Raw genomic sequence first — 18,336 nt, 5'->3', positions numbered from 1 at the left:
AATTTTCTAATTTCAGGTATGTACTTGATAAGAACTGTATTCCTGAGTTTATTACTTAATTTATCTGGGATTCAGGATATCACAGGGCTAGGTGTAAAGCAGGAACTAAATGAATGCTGTTGAATGAAAACACGTACAATAATTAGGGAGTTAGGCTATGTTCCAATGTAATTCCACAAAAGTACAATTCTTAGTTCAAATTTAGGGTAAAAATGAGGACATCATTTAAATTTTTCTTAGTCAATGCTTGTCCAATCCTTAGAACAGTTTAAGACAAAATTGACTTGAGAGAAAAAAAAATTAAAAATTGAATTCTCTGCTCTTTCAAGCGCAAAGACATAAAACGACTGTATAAACCAGCATTGTCTAATAGAAATATAATGAAAGTCACATATGTAATTTTAAATTTTATAGTAGTCACATTTAAAGAAAGTAAAAATAGCTTAAATTAATTTTAAAATATTTTCATTAATCTACTATATCTAACATATTACTCTTTCAACATCTAATCAATATAAAGTTACTAATGAGCTAAATTTTTAATAAAAATACTTGATCTGTAGTTAGATATCAAATTTACAGTTGAAAAAGTAGTTTTACATACCTAAGTTGTTCCAAACATACTTAAAGTTTTCTAGTAAGTCTAGTATACTTCTAAAATTGAATAAAATTTAAAACTTAGTTTCTAGATGTGGAAGCCAAATGTTAAGTTCTTAATAGTCACATTGCTAATGGCTACCGTAGTGATAGCACAGGTATAAACAATGAGAACATACTCTAATTTCCACCTTATTGCCAGTCAGATATATGCTCTGAGTTGTGTTTTCTTTAATAGACCCATTCACACATATTCTTCCATCTGTCCTGTGAGTGATGTGTATTTTTAAAGACAGCTTCCAAATCTTACTTATGGTCTGTGAAGGTAACTGGTTTATATAGAGAATATATGGGTTATTTAGAGAATTGTAGCTAGCACTAATCCACTGAACCAATCAATCAAATAGAAAATACAAGTAAGTATCACAGTTGGGATGTGATAACATCCTAATATAACAATCCCAGAATAACAGAGATTTTCTAATAGTTAAAAACTATTTTCTAATTTTAGCTTCTAGAAACTGTGTTTCAGTTTTATAAGATTTCACAGTTGGGATGTGATAACATCCTAATATAACAATCCCAGAATAACAGAGAGATTTTCTAATAGTTAAAAACTATTTTCTAATTTTAGCTTCTATAAACTGTGTTTCAGTTTTACAAGATTTGTAGAAACTGTGAAACCACAAAGCAGTCTCAGTAACTGATGGTTCCTCTTATTATAATAAGAGGAACTTTAAAAGTTACTCTTATTTTATATAAATATATGAATACATAAAATACTAATAATAATCAGAACAGAATGAAGATTAACAGGCATAGAATTTAGTGTATTACTCCTTCAGTAAAAAATTTCCACACTTGTTCCACAGAATAAAGAGTTAAACAGCATATGTGTCCTTACTGTTGCAGTTTTACCTCATGTAAAGCTTTTGCCTCCTGTAAATTTTGTATGCTGACTTTGAAACCATAAGTGTTGTTTAAAGATGGTCCATCAATCTGAGAAGTTTCTTTCTTTGGAGTATTTACTGCTGCAAATTGATTCTATTAAAAAAAAAACATAGCCAGAAAAAGATAAATGAGCAATCATTTTTTCTTTTGATTACTTATTCCTACTTAGGTAATATATGTTTTAATAATACATGACAAACTAATATCATCTCTTTAAGTCCAAAAAGAAACCGTAAGTATTTTATTAACATTCTTTTCATGCTAGTAATTCAAGGAATCAGAACTAAACATATGTAGAAACATCTGATATCATCTGTAAGCAAACCATATGTTGATCTTTGAGTTTAAAGCCCCAAATACTGAAAATAATAGTCTTTTGAGACTTGACATTTATAACACATGGACATTTATCTTGACCTTTCTTAGAAGTATGGCAAGCAAGCAAGCAAGCAAGCAATGTATTTGTAACGAGTTTGGCTAAAGTTTGTAAAAGATCTGAAATTCTGACTTGTATTTTACCCTAACACAACATGAGTGTGAAAGATGAATTAAAACATAAATAATCTTCAAGGGTTTAGAAATAGAATCTTTCTATTTTTAAAAAAGTATTTTTTCTGATTTCCAAATCCATTAACCATTTTCCCCAAAATGTTGATTTATGTTAACAATATACTAGTATTTGTTTTTAATATAAATGGCTTATAATTCAACAATAGTACTGCTTTAAAAATAAGTATTAAAAATGTATCTACAATATCAAATTATAAATATTAAAATACTATATGTAGTACATGATATTTATGAGAAGTGGACAATATGGAACTGATTTCTAGTATACATTTCCAAGGATACATGTCTAATGTATACTTTTTTCACATAACCATGTATTTTAAGTTGTTTTACCATATTTTTATTTGAATAAAGATATTTGTGATTTTTCAGAGTTTCAATAGTAAATAATGTTGTATACCTTTGTTATTTAGTAAGATAAACTGAAAAAATCAATTATGTTATATTTGAGAAAAAATAAACCAAGAAAAAGGATATATTTTTGGTGGGATCAAAAATCACTTACTTGAGCTCTGCTGTCATTGGACTGTTCTGATTTTGCCAGTTATCAGTTAATGTATTTGTATCCTCATAATCCACATATTGGCTATCATATTCACTTTCTCTGTAATATTTGTATTTACATATAAGAATCTTTTAGATCCCAACACAAAAAAAAAAACCTAAAAAAAAATTAGGCAATTTCTTGTTGTCTCAAAGATATGTAAATAAAATGATGCAAAAGTATAATAAAAATTTTTTTTTAATTGAGACACAAAGTTATCAATTATCTAACTGAAATCTAAGCATAAGACTGGATCTTCCACTGATTTTTAAATATGATTAACATAGTTACCTTTGCTTGTGTTAAGAATATTCTTCTACGAGTATCAATATTACTTCCTTTCTTATGACTCAGTTTCTGGGTTTTTGGTTCTGTAGAAAGAAATTTCATATTTAACATAGACATCAAAATTACCTATTTATTTTTTCTAATTTTTTGATATTCCAAATTCTTAATTACTATTTGTATTATCCTATAAATTCTCCCCAAAGTCTTCATAAGGGAAACTAATTCAATTCAAACTTCTGATCCCCACCAAAATAACTTTAAAGTTTTGGGTTTTTAAATAAAAACATTTAGATTTTAATTATTGTTTTATTCCTCAGTCAATTATCTTAGGGAATTATTTAATAATTCTAGACCCTCACGGGGTCTAGAGAGAATTAGATATTCATCAAATACATATAGAAAAATAAAATTATAACTGAGGTAAATACAACAAAAGGGAATATAATTGGGAATTTTTATAGTTGGGGAGGCTATGAAGGCTTTTTGAGCTGAAACAGGAAGAGTAACTAGGAAGGAGGAATTAATCAGATTACTGAGCAAAAGGCCTAGAAATTGCTAAGAAGGTTAGGGTAGATGGTAGGTGAGCTATGATGACAGCTTGGCCTAAGGTTATGGTGGTAGACAGAGGTAGACAGATTTGGATAATCTAGGAAACAAAAAGGTGACAGGCCTTGGTACTGGACTGAAAAACTACAGGATGGGCAGTGAGGGAATCAGGTGGGTGTTACAAATAAATCCCACGTTTCTGACCTGTGTAACTCCGTGACACGGGTGGTTGTACTATTCATTGAAGTGAGGAAAACTGAGGGGACCAGATAGGTTTCTATGTGTGAGTGTGTGCTTTGCTGGGTGGTTGGTGGTGAATGTAAGCAGTAAGATCATGAATTGAGTTTAAAAAATATTGACCTTGTGGTACCTTTGAGCGTTCAAGTAGAAACATCAAATAGGCAGCTGTGTACAGTGTTCTGAAGCTTAAAAGACAGTTGTGAATGGAAATTTACATTTGTGAGTTATATGTAAAAATCCTGTGGGCAGCAATTAGATAATTCGGGCAGAGAATATAGAATAAAGAAGACTAAGCCTTAATAAATCCCAACACATAAATAACTGAGAATGTGAGATAAAGGAAAGCAGGAAGAAACAGAAGAGTAGGAGAAAAATCAAGGGGGAAGAAGCTCCAAGAAGGAAGGTGTGGACAATAGGACAAGGGCTGCTTAGAGGGCATTTGATAGAAAGACTGAAAAACATCCACTGGCTTTAGCTACATGAAGGTGATTGAGAATCTTTGCAAGAGATGTACTGGTGAAAGGGTGGGGAGCAGAATCCAGTTCAGAGTAGGCTGAGAAATGATTAGGAGGTAAACAAATGGAGTTGTCCAATTAAGAGAAATCTTTCAAGAAATTTGGCTTTAAAGAAGAAAAAAGAGTAGAAGCTGGCAGATGTATGGTCAAAGTAGTTGTTAGGCTTTACTTCTATTTTAAAAGGTGGGAGAGAGCTGGGTATATATTAATGGGAGAATGGGAATGGGAAAAATCGAGTTGAGAAGAAGGTAAGGTTTCTGAGAGGGCTCCTGTAGTTCACCCAGAAGCCAGAAGATAAGATGAAAGCAGATGTCAGTAGATTTCACAGCAAAAAGATAAGTTTCCATGTGATGATGTCTTTCCAAGACATGATAAAATAACAAGACTCTCATTAGCTGAACTAAAATTTCATTTAAAAAGCTCTTACTTTCATTGACATAGTCTAATGTTGTTTCCATTTCTAATCTTTGAAGAACAATTATGGAGTCTATTATTTATTAACTTACTTGTTGATAAAGGGCTAACGCCAGTTGCTTCAGGAAGCCTTTCCAGATGTTTTCTCTGTATGATTGGTGTACTATGAAGGCAAAGTGATTCACATATCCCAGTTCTTGCCCTAACGTTAATTGGAGATATCACTCGCGGCTCCCGAGGCTCACTGCAGGGGCTTTTCTGTACATCATCTTTTAACGGCTTTAAGAAGTTCTCAACAGTCAGGGAACATAGTTCCGCTACTGGTGATGAGGGTCTGTCATCTCCATTCAGTGTTTTGGAATCTGAGGATGTTACTTGTTGCCAAGGCGGAATTACTGGAGAATCAGGGGAGCTACAACTAAAATAATAGTCGTCATCATCATCTTCATCTTTTTCAGGATTATTTGCAAAAGCAACTGGTGGCAGCTTCTGACTTTCACTTGCAGTTTGACTGCACCCTGTGGTTGGCACTTGTAAAGCACTCTGAGACTTATCAACATCTTCCTTGGTATGTGCTGTAGTGGGGAGTATCTGTGGAGTTGTATCCATTTTTGGAGGCACTACAGGTTTGTCATCTGGGTTAACTGAAGAGCTGAAGTTCTCAGCAGATTTTACAACTCCAGTTGGCTCAGTTTTAGACAGTTTCTTGGAACGGTCGTATTCTTCTTTGGCTTGAAGCCATGCTTGAACCAGTTGTCGACTTGGGGCACATTTGCAAGGCATAATCACAATTTTTTTATCTTCAACCATTTTATGGCCATTACTTAACCCTTTATTGACAAATGCTTGGCCATTGCGAAGGGGTGACCCTGGTCTTGGATTCTGAGTCATTGCTGAGAATGCTGTTTTCCACAGATGAAGTCCTTCCAAGGAAAAGTCTCCCTCAAACTCAGCTAGATCATTTGGGAGCCGAGTTTCTACCATGAGAAGCCGTCCGCCGATCTCCCTATAAACAACATATTTTAGAACAACTGTTTTGTTTTAAAGAGCAATTACCAAAATATTTAGCTCCCTATCCTACAGACTTTTAAAGTCCCTTTTGGAGGCTTAAAAATACCCATCTCTTTCTATCCTTTCCACACCCCACTACACACACGTATTTTATGCAAGTACACTCTATCTTTAGTCTCAATACGCTTCTCCTCACTACAGGGATTTGGCGGGAATCCCCAGGGCCCCAACCCAATGCCCCCAAGGCCCAAGCCCACAGCAACCCAAAGTGGCCATTCCACTGCACATCCCCAGGGCCAAGTGGTTCTCCCAGAAGCTTCGAGGTGTCCACCTACATCCAATGAATTACACTTTAAAAGTGAAAGGGAAATAAAGACCTTCACAGCCACACAAACACTGGGAGAATTCATTATCAGCAGACCTTCCCTCAAAGAAATGGAACAGAATTCAAGGAAGAAATAGACAGCTCTACAACAATACTTGGAAACTTCAATATCCCCAATCTAAATAATTGATAGAACAGCCAGACAGAAGATAAGCAGGGAAACAGAGGGCCTGAACAACACAATAAACCAACTAGAAAAAATAATAATAATTTCCTTTGGAAAATCATCAATACTAGGGAAAGAAGGTATTTTTTTTTTAAGTACTCAATGAAGCCTTCTTTTCTTCAAGGAGATAGCACAAACTCATCAGATTCCTTTCATCAACTCATTTTAAATAACTTTCCACTATCACCACAAATGAATAGAAACAATGGAAGGATTTATCCTCCGGGACCAGATCCCTGGATTTTATCTATAGCCTCTTTTTATATTCCCTAGTATTATAGCAGTTTAGTAAAGCCAGTCAGTTCAAACAAATCTTTGTGCTTCCCCCAAATTCCCTCAAACTTAAAAGTCACACACAATTGAGGTAAATTACCATAATTCTTTCTCCCCTTTTTACAGCAAGGTTGAACACTAACATAATTATGAACTTAGGAGTTGGCAGAGACCACAGAATGCATAGTTTAAATGCTAATAATGTATGTGTATGTGGAGAATCACTAATTAAATGGTAGCTTGGTTTTGTTTCCAGTAGTTATAAATATTAAGCTTAATCTCTTTATTTAACATGTATCCATTGGTACTATTTGTTTTCTGCAGCAACATACAAGAACTCTAGTTTTTCTTCGTTATGGTATGTGTTTCATGGATATGAAGACAATTTTTCATTTTTTCAATTACTTCTCTTAGGGCATGGTTCCTCAAATGTCCTGGTCATTCTCTAAATAAAACTCAACGACCTCGCTTCATGTTTTCTGATTTGGAGCTGATGGAAGAGCATCAGGGTTCCCACATTTCCTTTTCCCCTAAAGATTTTGCCTCCTACTAGTTAATTCCATAACCAGGGTCTAGCGTCTTCCCTGCACCTACCTCCCAGCTATATGAAAAATTAAAAGCAGAATTATTGCTATTAGCGGAAATAAGTATGTATGTCATGTGACCATACTCAACTTAATATTTTGATAGAGAAATCATACAGAACCCAAAAATAAAAATTGGTGAGATGTGGTAAATTCAGCTTTCTTGAATATTGTCAGCAGCATAGTATTTGCTACAACTCATGTCATCATATATATGAAGAGCCTTAAATCATGTAGCAATCCTATTGTCAGGACTATAAGGAAAAACTCCAAAATACAAGCAATGCTTTATGAAGAAGATGCTAATCCCCTAATTACCTATAGTGGTAAAATAAGGAACAATTTTTCTGTCCAATAATATACATGATAGAATATTATGCAGTCATTAAAATGTTTCAAGAAACTCACAAATTTAGAAAATGTTATAAATACGTTAAGTGAATAATAATAAATAATAAATCTAGATATAATATGGTTTCTACAGTAAGATCAGATTTTATAAAAAACAAAAAACTATATACATTTAAAAAAACTATATACATATAAGAAAACACATTAAAATATTATTGATTGTCGCTAGGTGGCGAAATGATGTGATTTTTGTCCTTTTATACTTCCCAAACTTTATATAATGAATACATAGATTTATATTAGAAAACATTGTTTTTAAAAAATAATGACTATTATCCTTCTATTTCAGCTGCAGAACAAGTATCAGAGTTAGACAACTAACAGTAACAAAAAGTTAATGACTAGCACATGATAAATTAACTAAGTAAGTCTAAGGGTAGAAAAAATATTTTGATTAAAAATAAAAAATATACCATAACGACTACTGATAAAGTCAAAGCTCCCAAAATAATGGAAACTAATGTCTAAGGAACAGACATTCATATAAGCTGGCAGTGAAATAGAATCCCATTCATGTTAAAAGACTACATGTGGATACTAAGCAAAACAAAAAAACCTGTTAACACAAGTGTCTTAGGAAGGCGGGGGGTTGTTTCTGTCCTTCACTTCAAGTCCTTAAAGGAGGGAACTTCTACCTTAAACTTATGATCTCTGACCTCTTTCTTAACTGGACTCCTGCAGACATTACTGCTAATCTCCTGGGTAAAAGCCTGGCATTCGTTGTGTCTTTTTCACTAGGGTCAGGAACATGGGGCTGCTAAACGTCAGAGCTTACATGCAGTGTGACCTCTCGCCTGAGGTGGCTCTTCATATCTCTTTCCACCATTTAGATTAAGCCGTCTGCCTTGGCAGTGCTAGCCAACCTCCTCTGCTTCTGACTGGATGGCTCAAATGAACTGCCTCTTTCTGAGACTGGTTAGGTAAATAGGACCAAAGACACAGGAGGCAGGAGAAAGAAGCATCACTTAAATCTCCTGGGTAAAGGCATGCTCCCCAATTTAGCTCTTATTAGATATGCTCTACCTTGGTAATGCAGGTGGTAGAGGACACCTACTTTACTAGTTTATAAATAAACCAGTACTGTGATTCCTGCCCATTTTGCTATTGGTGTGTGTGTGTGTGTGTGTGTGTGTACACACACGTGCGTGTGCATGTACACGTGTCTGTCTATCACTTCTCTGAAAAGATTCCTAAAAGAAAGAAGAGATAATGGGAGGCTAAGTCCATCTTGCACCCTTAATAATTATATAAACTAACAAAAGTAATAATATGACCGAAGATATTAGCAACATGAACAAAAATGGTATATAACAGAAATAATTTTCATTTAGAGATACATCATAAAGAGTATTTAAAATATATGTATACTCATTTTCAAACACTTAAAAAATGAAGTTTTTTTAAAATTGTAAAAATTTACCCTTTTAGAAATAAATACCATTTTTAAAGTGATAATTATAATACTTTTAAAGTATTATGACAGCCTTCTTAATTTGGCATCACGTGATAGTGAGTCTTTGCAGCTCTACTCTTTTAGGGAGACACCGTGTAATAGATCCAAGACCAACAGCATAATTGTCTTGTTATGCTCAAGGGAAACTTAAATAAATTTCTCCATGTGCAATCATCAACTACCGCATTTTCCGGAAAACAAGACCTAGCCGGACAATCAGCATTAATGCGTCTTTTGGAGCAAAAATTTATATAAGACCTGGTCTTTATTATTTTAGTATAAGACCGGGTCTTATATAATATAAAACCGGGTCTTATGTAATAAAATATGAGACCGGGCATAATATAATATAGTATCTGGTCTTATGTTAATTTTTGCTCGAAGAGATGCATTAGAGTTGATTGTCCGGCTAGGTCTTATTTTTGGGGAAACACAGTAGTCTGTGAATTTTCTTAATAAGTCCATAATTATGAATAGTTTTCACACTGATATACTTACAAATACAGAGTCATAGTCAGAAAAGTAGCAAGCAGTCAGGTAACAAATGTTATATACATTATAATTATTCAGAGTGACACAAGGGGAAAAGATAACTGATTACCTAGGCTTGTCTGGTACATCAGAAGGATTACTGCAAAACGGTTCCTGGTAAATAGTTTCTGAAAGGTCGTGATCCAACAAAGTTGCCATAATTTCTTCCCTACTTGGTGGGGACATAAGTGGTTTCAGAATGTGAGCAGTTCGAGGGGTGAAACTGCCATTTTTAGATTGTGAGGGAGAGCTGGCAGACCTTGGTGAACTGTCAGGAGTTGGTGTCAATATATCATTATTTCTTGAAACATACAATTCTAAATCTTCAGAGGCTACATCCACAAGTTCACCATCAGGGGAGGATAGTATTGTAGTAAAAGAGGTATTGACTGAGTCAAGAGACTGTCCCATTTCCTTTCTGGTATGACCTTGAATCCAGTCTGAAGTGCCAGGCTGTGAGAGGCTAAAGAACACTTCTTTGCTTACTGAGCTCCGACTCAATCTGGATTTTTCATTTAGACAGTCCTCTGCCTGCTGGACACAGATAGAATCCATTATTGAATTAGACCGAGTTGTTAGAGGATGAAAGCTGTTTTTCCACTGGTTGTGGCGATGGCTCTCATTGCTCTCTAGGGATGATTTCTCAAACAGTTCTGGACTCAGAGTACCAGATTTAATCCATGAGGTTGAGTCTGAGGCTGGATGTTTGTCTTCATCACACTTCTGGTTATCGTGACTTAAAAACTCAGTTTTGTCGATCGTTTGTCCTGGGAAAAGATCCTGGACAGCATCACTTAAGAATTTCTGAGGCAAATTCTGATCAGCGGGGACAAACTGACTGCCAGAATAAAAACTACAAAATCCAGTTTGACCAATTGTATTAATATCGAAATTGTAATTATGTTCAGGAGACAAGCTATCTTCAAGTGAGTAACAACTTTCAAAACCTGGATCTGAAAAAAAGATGGGACTGTCATCCGATTGGGAGTTCTCCACCTGGCCAGAGTTTTGTAAATTTAGGGAGTCTACTTTAAGTTTGGGGATTTTTTCTTTAGGTTTTGTACTTCTGGGGGTTCGAGGTTTTCTTGGATATGTTACTGATCGTGTTCGTTTAATTGTCTTGTTATGCTCAAGAGAAACAGACATATTTTTGTTTGGTTGGTGTTTATTAGGTAATGGGTCTTGCATAATACTTGCATTTTGTGCTTTCTGCTGTCTTTTCTGTAACAATTCTTTTAAAACTGCCAGTCCAGACTGTCCTTCACCAAATGCTGAAGGTGTTGACACACTTTGATTTTTACACTGAGAAAGTGCTTTGGTTTGTGAAATTGCTTCTGCCAATGTCCTCTGTCTTACCCTTTCAGGTTTAAAATTTGACATACCTAAAATAAAGCCCCTTTGTTTTTGTTCCCATGCTATTTGTTTGATTGGACTTCTCAAGGAAGTTACAAAGCAATTATTAGGCATCTGGCTTTCCTCTGAAGCTGCATTTCCTGGAGAACAAGTTTCACTGTGCTTTGACTGTTCTGCCATGCACACAATCTGCTGCTGACTGTCTTTGCAATGCAAAAAGTTAGGGGCATACGCTGGGTCAGTCTTTGATTCTAGGGAATTATGAAATTCACCTAACTTTCCAATAGATGACAAATAGTTCTTTTGTATATTTGCATTCTCTTCTGTCTTTGGAGACATTACACCTGAAGATATCTGTGAATTCTGTGCTACCTGAGACAAATGGTTGGAAAGGTCAAATATATTTTTTTGAATCAAGGTTGATTCCTTTAGAGTAAACATAGCACTTTGACTATGAGACCTCTGAACATTAATTTTTGAGATTCCAGGTCCCAAAGAATTACAAACAGCGGATGAATGCAAATCATCTCGGGAACTGGGGAATGTCTGCAAATCTACAGGTTTCTTGCTTTCTAAGAAAGAAGAAAAGCAGCCGGATGAATTCTGTTGTGCATGAATTCCAGTGGTTTGGGGAACAGAAATGGGATGATCCATAGCAGAGCCCATCAGTGACACATCTTTCTGTTTAAAAAGTAGTTGAGAGCCTCCAGAACTATTTGAGGGCTCAGACACATTCTGATGTTTCAGCACAAACTTAACTTCAGCAGACTGAGATTTTATTTTTTCATCTTTAAGTGTTATGTGCTTTCTTGACGTACCTTTCTCATTTGTTTTTTGTTTCTGTTTTGCCCTCGGTTTCTTTTTTCCATCATCAACTAGTTTATTTGTCTGATTTCGTTTGTTCCTCTTCTTAGTAACGGCAGAGGGATTATTAACAAGCTTTGTTTTTGATTTCTTCACCTGTGCTCTTGCTCGACTATTTTTTTCTATACGGGAATTAACAGTCTTGCTATTATATGCATTGGGACCCTTAAAAATCATTGATTCTTTATTTGCAGCAGCCATAATTTCTTCAGCTCTTGGATCTGTGGGAGACCAGCAGCGAGGTGGAGAAGAATTTATGGGACTTGTGCTTCTCTCAGAAAGAAAACCTAGTTTAGACATTACATCACTATAATTCAAGTCACAGTCTTCAGTTTCAGCATTATAAGATGGCGAAGGAGGAGAAAGAATAGCATGTGACCGTTTTTTCCTGAAAGACAAAGTTCTTTTAATATTTTCACTATTTGTCCTTTGATGCTTACCAGTTTTTTTCTTAGCAGACTTGTGTTTCGTTTTTCTTCTGTGACTTTTCTTTGGTGTTAATGGATAAATGGGATATTTGGTTGCAGGGGAGTCAGGAACTTTTGGCCAAAAATCCTTCAAAGGTGCAAGCTTTTTATATAGTTCCATTTTTTCCTCTGTTAATATTACTTGTTTTTCTTTAGAGTCTATTTTTCCTAGCTTCACAAGCATATTTTTTCTCCCTCTAAATCTATTAATAATAATATACTTTATGATGACAGGGGGCAGCTTTTTAGACATTTTTCTTCGTTTTCGTGATTTGAGAGTCCCATCTAAACTTTCACCAATTTCCATAGGATGAGGTAGGCTAATTTTTGAGTTTTGTGTTACAAAACTTGATTCACTATCTTCAGTCTCATAATTTACCTTGCGTTTGGCTCTTAGTGTGTATTTATTTCCATACAATCCAAAGGACTGCTCAGTTTCTAAGGTTCCATCTCCAAAGTGACAGTCTATAAAACTGTCCGTAGGTGTTTTATTTTCAAAAGCTCCACGGGTGACTTTAATTAAATCACTGGCCAATACATTATTCTTCTCAGAATTACTATTACAAGAATTATTTTGTATACAATTATCTTTTGTGGATCCACTCTCACTAGTTTTGGTAGAAGTCTCTTGATGACCTACAAGTTTCTTTTTATTCATTTTTAACCGGGACTGTTTATTACTGGGTTGTAGTTTGTATGTGACAGGAGAGAGTTTCTGTGGTCTACTGAGACAATTAGAAAGAACAACACTGGGAAAAAACATATAATGTGCTGCTTGCTGGCTGAGGTTCGGCTTTTCTGTTTTATGTTCTTGAAATTCTTCGTATCTAATTTTAAGTTTATTTAGTCCGCTTTCATCAGCAATGCTATCAAGAGAATGTACCATAGTTCTATTCTCCCCTGAGCATGACAACAATTCACAATTTTCTGTTAACGATGAAGGGAATAAACTATTCAGAGCTGTGCTGTTTCCTTTTTCATTTCCTTCACAAGATAATTTATTTTTTGAATGACTTAAGTCAGAAAAGTTGAAAGAATTTTTGCTCAATGTACTTTCGCTAGTGTGACGGTTCATATGTATAAAAGGGGCATCCTTATCAATTTTTCTGATGTTTGTATACTTTCTACTTGGTGCTTGTCTTGTAACAGATGGAATATCTTCTTCATAATCAAAAATATTACTTTCACAGGAAGATACTGGGAGGATATCTTTCTTAGTACTTTCTTTATGAGAGTTTTCTGAATGGACAGTACTGCTTAAAGATCCAGGGTATTTCATAGAGTAAGTGCTTTCATTTGTAAAAGAAGCAACTGAATGATCTAGACCTTTTTCTACGTTGTTTGGCTGTGAATGGTCTTCAATTAAATCTTCCTTGTTCAAAACATGGGAAGAAAGGGCACTTGTGTGTTTACACTGAAAGGTAATCTTAGCAGAAGATGGGGGTTCTAATGTAGCAGCATCTTTGTGAAAGATGGAAGGTTTTACTGATAGCTTGCTTGTTGCAATCATAGAAGAGTGGGTTCTAGAATTTTCGTTGTTCAATGGATTGTCTGAAAAGGGGGGGAAAAGAATTTATTTGACTTCCACTCTTAATTTTAAAAATATTTTCCCACACAATGATACTCTCATCATAAAAGAAATGATATGAAGTGTATGTTTAATACGGTTATCTCAACAAAATGATTACACCTATCATTGGGATAATGACTCAATCTAAACAAACAAGAATTACATTTAATTATTAGTCATTATTTTAAACATACATTCTTTTGATCAGAAATAGATTATATTACTATTCAATGCCTTTTAGGAGAATAAGGAAAAAATATTGTCACCTTGAAAAATTTTCATAATATGCTTCTTTACATTTTCACTTCAAATAAGCTGAGCATATTTCTTAGTTTCTGATGCTAGTTAAACATTAACACTATAAACTGATTAAAGTTTATGAAGCTTTAAATCAGTGATTAACAAATATAGATCCTCTTAAAAATGAGAATCATATGTCCACAATCCCTCAAAAGAAAATATTCTAGAGGACAAAACATTCCAGTATTGTTACAGACTCAATTAGCGAACTAACTACATAGGAAATGTAATTATATTAGGTTGGTGCAAAAGTAATTGCGGTTTAAAAAGATTAAATTGCATAAATCTCAATTACTTTTGCACCAACCTAACAGCTTCAGATTCAAATATATTTGGGCCTCTAAATTATGAAATGCTTACAGTAGACTTGTTTACTTACCACTATTTTCATCTGCGGTTCCATCTAACTGAGGTATAGAAAGATTGGCTAGAAACAAACTGTTATTACTCCATTCCATTTCTTCTTCTGAAGATGAATCATCTTCTTCGGTTGAGCTTCTATGGGTATTTCTGCACAGTGATCTAGAGTATATTAAGATTCACTAATGAGTATGGTCATTAGGAAAAAGCATGTCAGTCTCAAATAATTTGCCTAATTTGATGCTATAGTAGTAAAATTTAATAAAATGATCTGAAAATTACAACTTTAAAAAGGCATGTTTAGTTTGCTTTAATATCATGTCCTACAGAAACTTATCATGAATAGATTTTATAATCACTTTGATAAGACACCACCATTTCTATACGCAAAGCTCTACAATATCCTGGATCATATCTAATCGTGTTCTTTTCATATTCTCCCCTTCAGCCTTCATTAGATAGCTATACATACAACAGCTTGGGTGAGAGAGAACCCAGTAATTTCTAAAAAGGTGGCATCTGACATGTCTCCATAAACACACAATCACTACATTATGAATTGGAAAAAACAAACAAAAAGGTGGGCAAAGGAGTATTCAGGTCAGGGCTGAAAGAAAAATAACGGATCAGAGAGTGGCTAGGAAGCAGTTAAGGTGTTGAGTCAATCCAGCAGTGGCTATCAAGTAGTGTTACAGAGAAATTCAGGTGCCCTGTTAAGTCCAGATGGATACTCTTTAAGTTTTAACTTTTTTTTTTACTAGAGCCTAGCTTGATACTTTCTCTTCTATCTGGCTAGGCGAACTTTCTTTCTATCCATACCATATCCATAATTAGTCATTCTCTTGTTTTCAAAATTTGAAAATATCCCTTTATCATACATGCAGCAGTTTCTCCATCAAGCCTTTCCCAAATCACAGTTTGTCCTAAAATCATTCTTTTAAGAGCTTAGAGAATTAGAGGTCATCTGGTCCAACTTTCTATCCACGGCAAAACCTTCCTTTTTAACAGACTTCACACAATTTCTGCTTTTACATTCTCAGCATAAGGGGCTTACTGCCTCACAGGGTAATCTTTTTCATTGTTAATGGCTCCAATTGTTAGTAATTTTCTTCCTATATTATACACAAAAACCTTTCTTTCCAACTTCCATACATTCCTCCTGCTTTTGTCCTCTGGAGCCATATATAGCAGCAGGTCTATGCCATTTTCCGCATGACAATGTTTAAAATATTTGAAGGCATTTATCATTTTGTCCCATAATTCCTCTCTAATCAGACCAAACGTTATCTATTTTTTCCTACTGTTCTTTAAAAGTGACATAATTCACAGATCCTTCGTTGTCTTCCTCTTTTCTTTTACTGTCTTAGTATTCTTAAAATATGGTACGTTCTCAGGGTAGAACGTAAAGTCCAATACACAAGTAGAATTAAATGACTCCTTTTCTAGACACTAAACTTCTGTTATTTAATCTCTCTCTAATCTACATTTATGAAATGTTTGGGTTTGTTTTCGCAAGGTTAATCTGCACATGGTTTTCACAGAACTGGTCCAGTCATTCATTAATCATGGGATACACCATGCCTATTATTTTAAACAGGCTGACACTACTGGTAACAAGTAGATAGTGACTTTATATTAATTTTATACTGCATATGTGAATGCATGTCAAGTATAAAAGTATAAACTAAATAAGATATACTCTAAGAAACTGTAGAAGAAATGCTAATGATACGTTGAAGGTGAAATCAAGGGGTAATACCAAAATAAAACAATTAGAGAATAATAAGGAAAAAAATTCAAATAAGAAAAAGTAAAATGCCGCAAAATCAAATACAAATATCAGTCAATAAACTTTGCTAAAATATGAAAGAAGTAATCCAATTTATTACAGAAAGGCTTAAATAATCAAATAAATACTATAATTATTCTATTAATAAAATCCAAAATCTGTTAGAATAATAAATGTTGCCCAAAGTATAGCTGGTATCCAATAATAAAATTTACCATTTTGGCAATCGTACAACACTACATACTTATTGTGCTCTTAATAAAGTAATATCCATGGTTTTCCCACAGAAACTGTTAAGACCAGAATGAACTGAAGGTCTATCTAGTCTGTAATTGTGAAGCCAACTGATTGACCCTAAACATATCACGATATACTTTATTTGACATCACTTATTTACTTTCAAGATATTTTTGAATCTGTATTCTGTTATCCAATGAGTTACCAATGTCTAATATTTACGACAATTTCAGTCCAATCTAGCATGATAGTTGGCACACACTAAGCATTTAAGTGGTTTTTGATTGTAAAATCATGTAAATTCTCTGTGAACCTACGTAATCCGTCACTACTGCCATGTATCCTTATCCACACGAATGTTATGTAAGACTTTGTTAAATGTCTGTCTGAAATTAAGACTCAATACGATTATTACATTCCCCTAAATAACCATATTTTAAAAAGATATAAAGATAGTAGAGCATGACTTGAATTCACAAAGGGTCCTGATATTCTCTGCTTCCCATTCTAAGTGCCCACAAAGTAAGTAATTTAACTATAATATCACCCCCTAGCAGAACAGGACTGGAAGCAAGGAGACCAGCTGCAAAGTGAATCACAGTATTCTAGATAAATGGTAATGAGGCCTAAACTAGGACATCACCTTGGAAAAGAAGGGGACAGAGGGCAGAACAGAGGCTACGGAAATAGAGTTGACTGATAGGGCTCAAGGACAAAGAGCTAGGGATGTAAAGGAAGGCAAATCAAATGACATTAAGTTGTAAATTGCTAGAAGTTGGGGAAGAAAGTGCTATCATTACAGAAATAAGGAACAGAGAAACAAGAACAAAACCATATTACAGCATTCATTTAGGCTTGCCCATGCTCTGAAGGAGGCTGATGTTATTGAGGCATTTCCAATAGGCTAGTTCATGAAAAGATTTATAAGGTTTATAGAAAAATAAAATGGACAGAACAATTTATAGAACAGCTACAAAGATTAGGAAATAATAGCAAAAGACATTTTATGACACTGCTGAGGGTCAAATTGATCAATTAATCAAACCTATGCTGTCTGGACTAGGTAAAATTAGGTCTTCAAAGGTCAAGGAGCTGAGTCTTTGAAGGATTTATCACTGGACACCAAAGGGAACTGAGTATGTGAAACTAGGAAGAAAGTATGAAATATTTTGCAGTTTTGGTATTTCCTACTTATAGAATGAAAATAAAATCTTTGTTGGAGCATACTTTAAAAAGAGGGCTCTGATTTATACCCAAATAACAGGAGAAGGGATCAGAAATTTCAGTTTTTATATTAGGTAGTGTTGAGAAACTAGAGAAATATTACATACATATATATTAACATGTATGTATATATGTAATGTACCATGTTTCCCCGAAAATAAGACCTACCTGGACAATCAGCTCTAATGCATCTTTTGGAGCAAAAATTAATATAAAACCCGGTATTATATATTATATCCAGTCTTATATTATATTATATATTATACCCGGTATTATACATTTTATATTATATATCACATTATATCATATTATATAATGTAAGACCCGGTCTTACATTAGAGTAAAGTAAGACTGGGTCTTATATTAATTTTTGTTCCAGAGGTCGCATTAAAGCTGATTGTCCGGCTAGGTCTTATTTTTGGGGAAACATGGTATATACCGGGGATGCCAAAAAAAGGTATACAAGTGGACACTTTGGTCAGAGTTGCTCAAGCAGTAATTCCCTGCAATCAGAAGTGTCTGGATGCAGATGGTAACCCCTTTGAGCACCTCTTGTAATTGCAGGAGTCAAACGTGACTTGTATTCATCTTTTGTTATCGGTATATATTGAGTATTACAATTATAATAGTTTTCCTTTCTTAAAATGTATATACATTTTTTTTGGCACCGTGTGTGTGTGTGTGTGTGTGTGT

At 34.4% G+C, this 18,336-nt stretch overlaps 1 protein-coding gene across 4 annotated transcripts in view; it reads right to left on the bottom strand.

The window, feature by feature from the left end:
* Positions 1-18,336, bottom strand: part of REV3L (REV3 like, DNA directed polymerase zeta catalytic subunit) — a 152,785-nt gene that overhangs the window by 50,882 nt on the left and 83,567 nt on the right. For all 4 annotated transcript variants that reach the window (XM_019734940.3, XM_019734942.3, XM_088795507.1 and 1 more), the window contains 5 exons: positions 14,413-14,555; positions 9,550-13,714; positions 4,758-5,671; positions 2,954-3,033; positions 1,516-1,641 (listed from right to left, as the gene is read on the bottom strand). In XM_019734940.3, the coding sequence (XP_019590499.3) occupies positions 1,516-1,641; positions 2,954-3,033; positions 4,758-5,671; positions 9,550-13,714; positions 14,413-14,555 (5,428 nt within the window). The remainder of the gene's footprint in view (positions 1-1,515; positions 1,642-2,953; positions 3,034-4,757; positions 5,672-9,549; positions 13,715-14,412; positions 14,556-18,336) is intronic.

This window comes from Rhinolophus sinicus, chromosome 2 (assembly GCF_057876585.1).
Source record: "Rhinolophus sinicus isolate RSI-liver-muscle chromosome 2, RSI-T2T, whole genome shotgun sequence".
Classification (NCBI taxonomy): Eukaryota; Metazoa; Chordata; class Mammalia; order Chiroptera; family Rhinolophidae; genus Rhinolophus; species Rhinolophus sinicus.
Note: the sequence above shows the minus strand (reverse complement) of the source record. Positions and strands in the feature narration are given on the sequence as shown.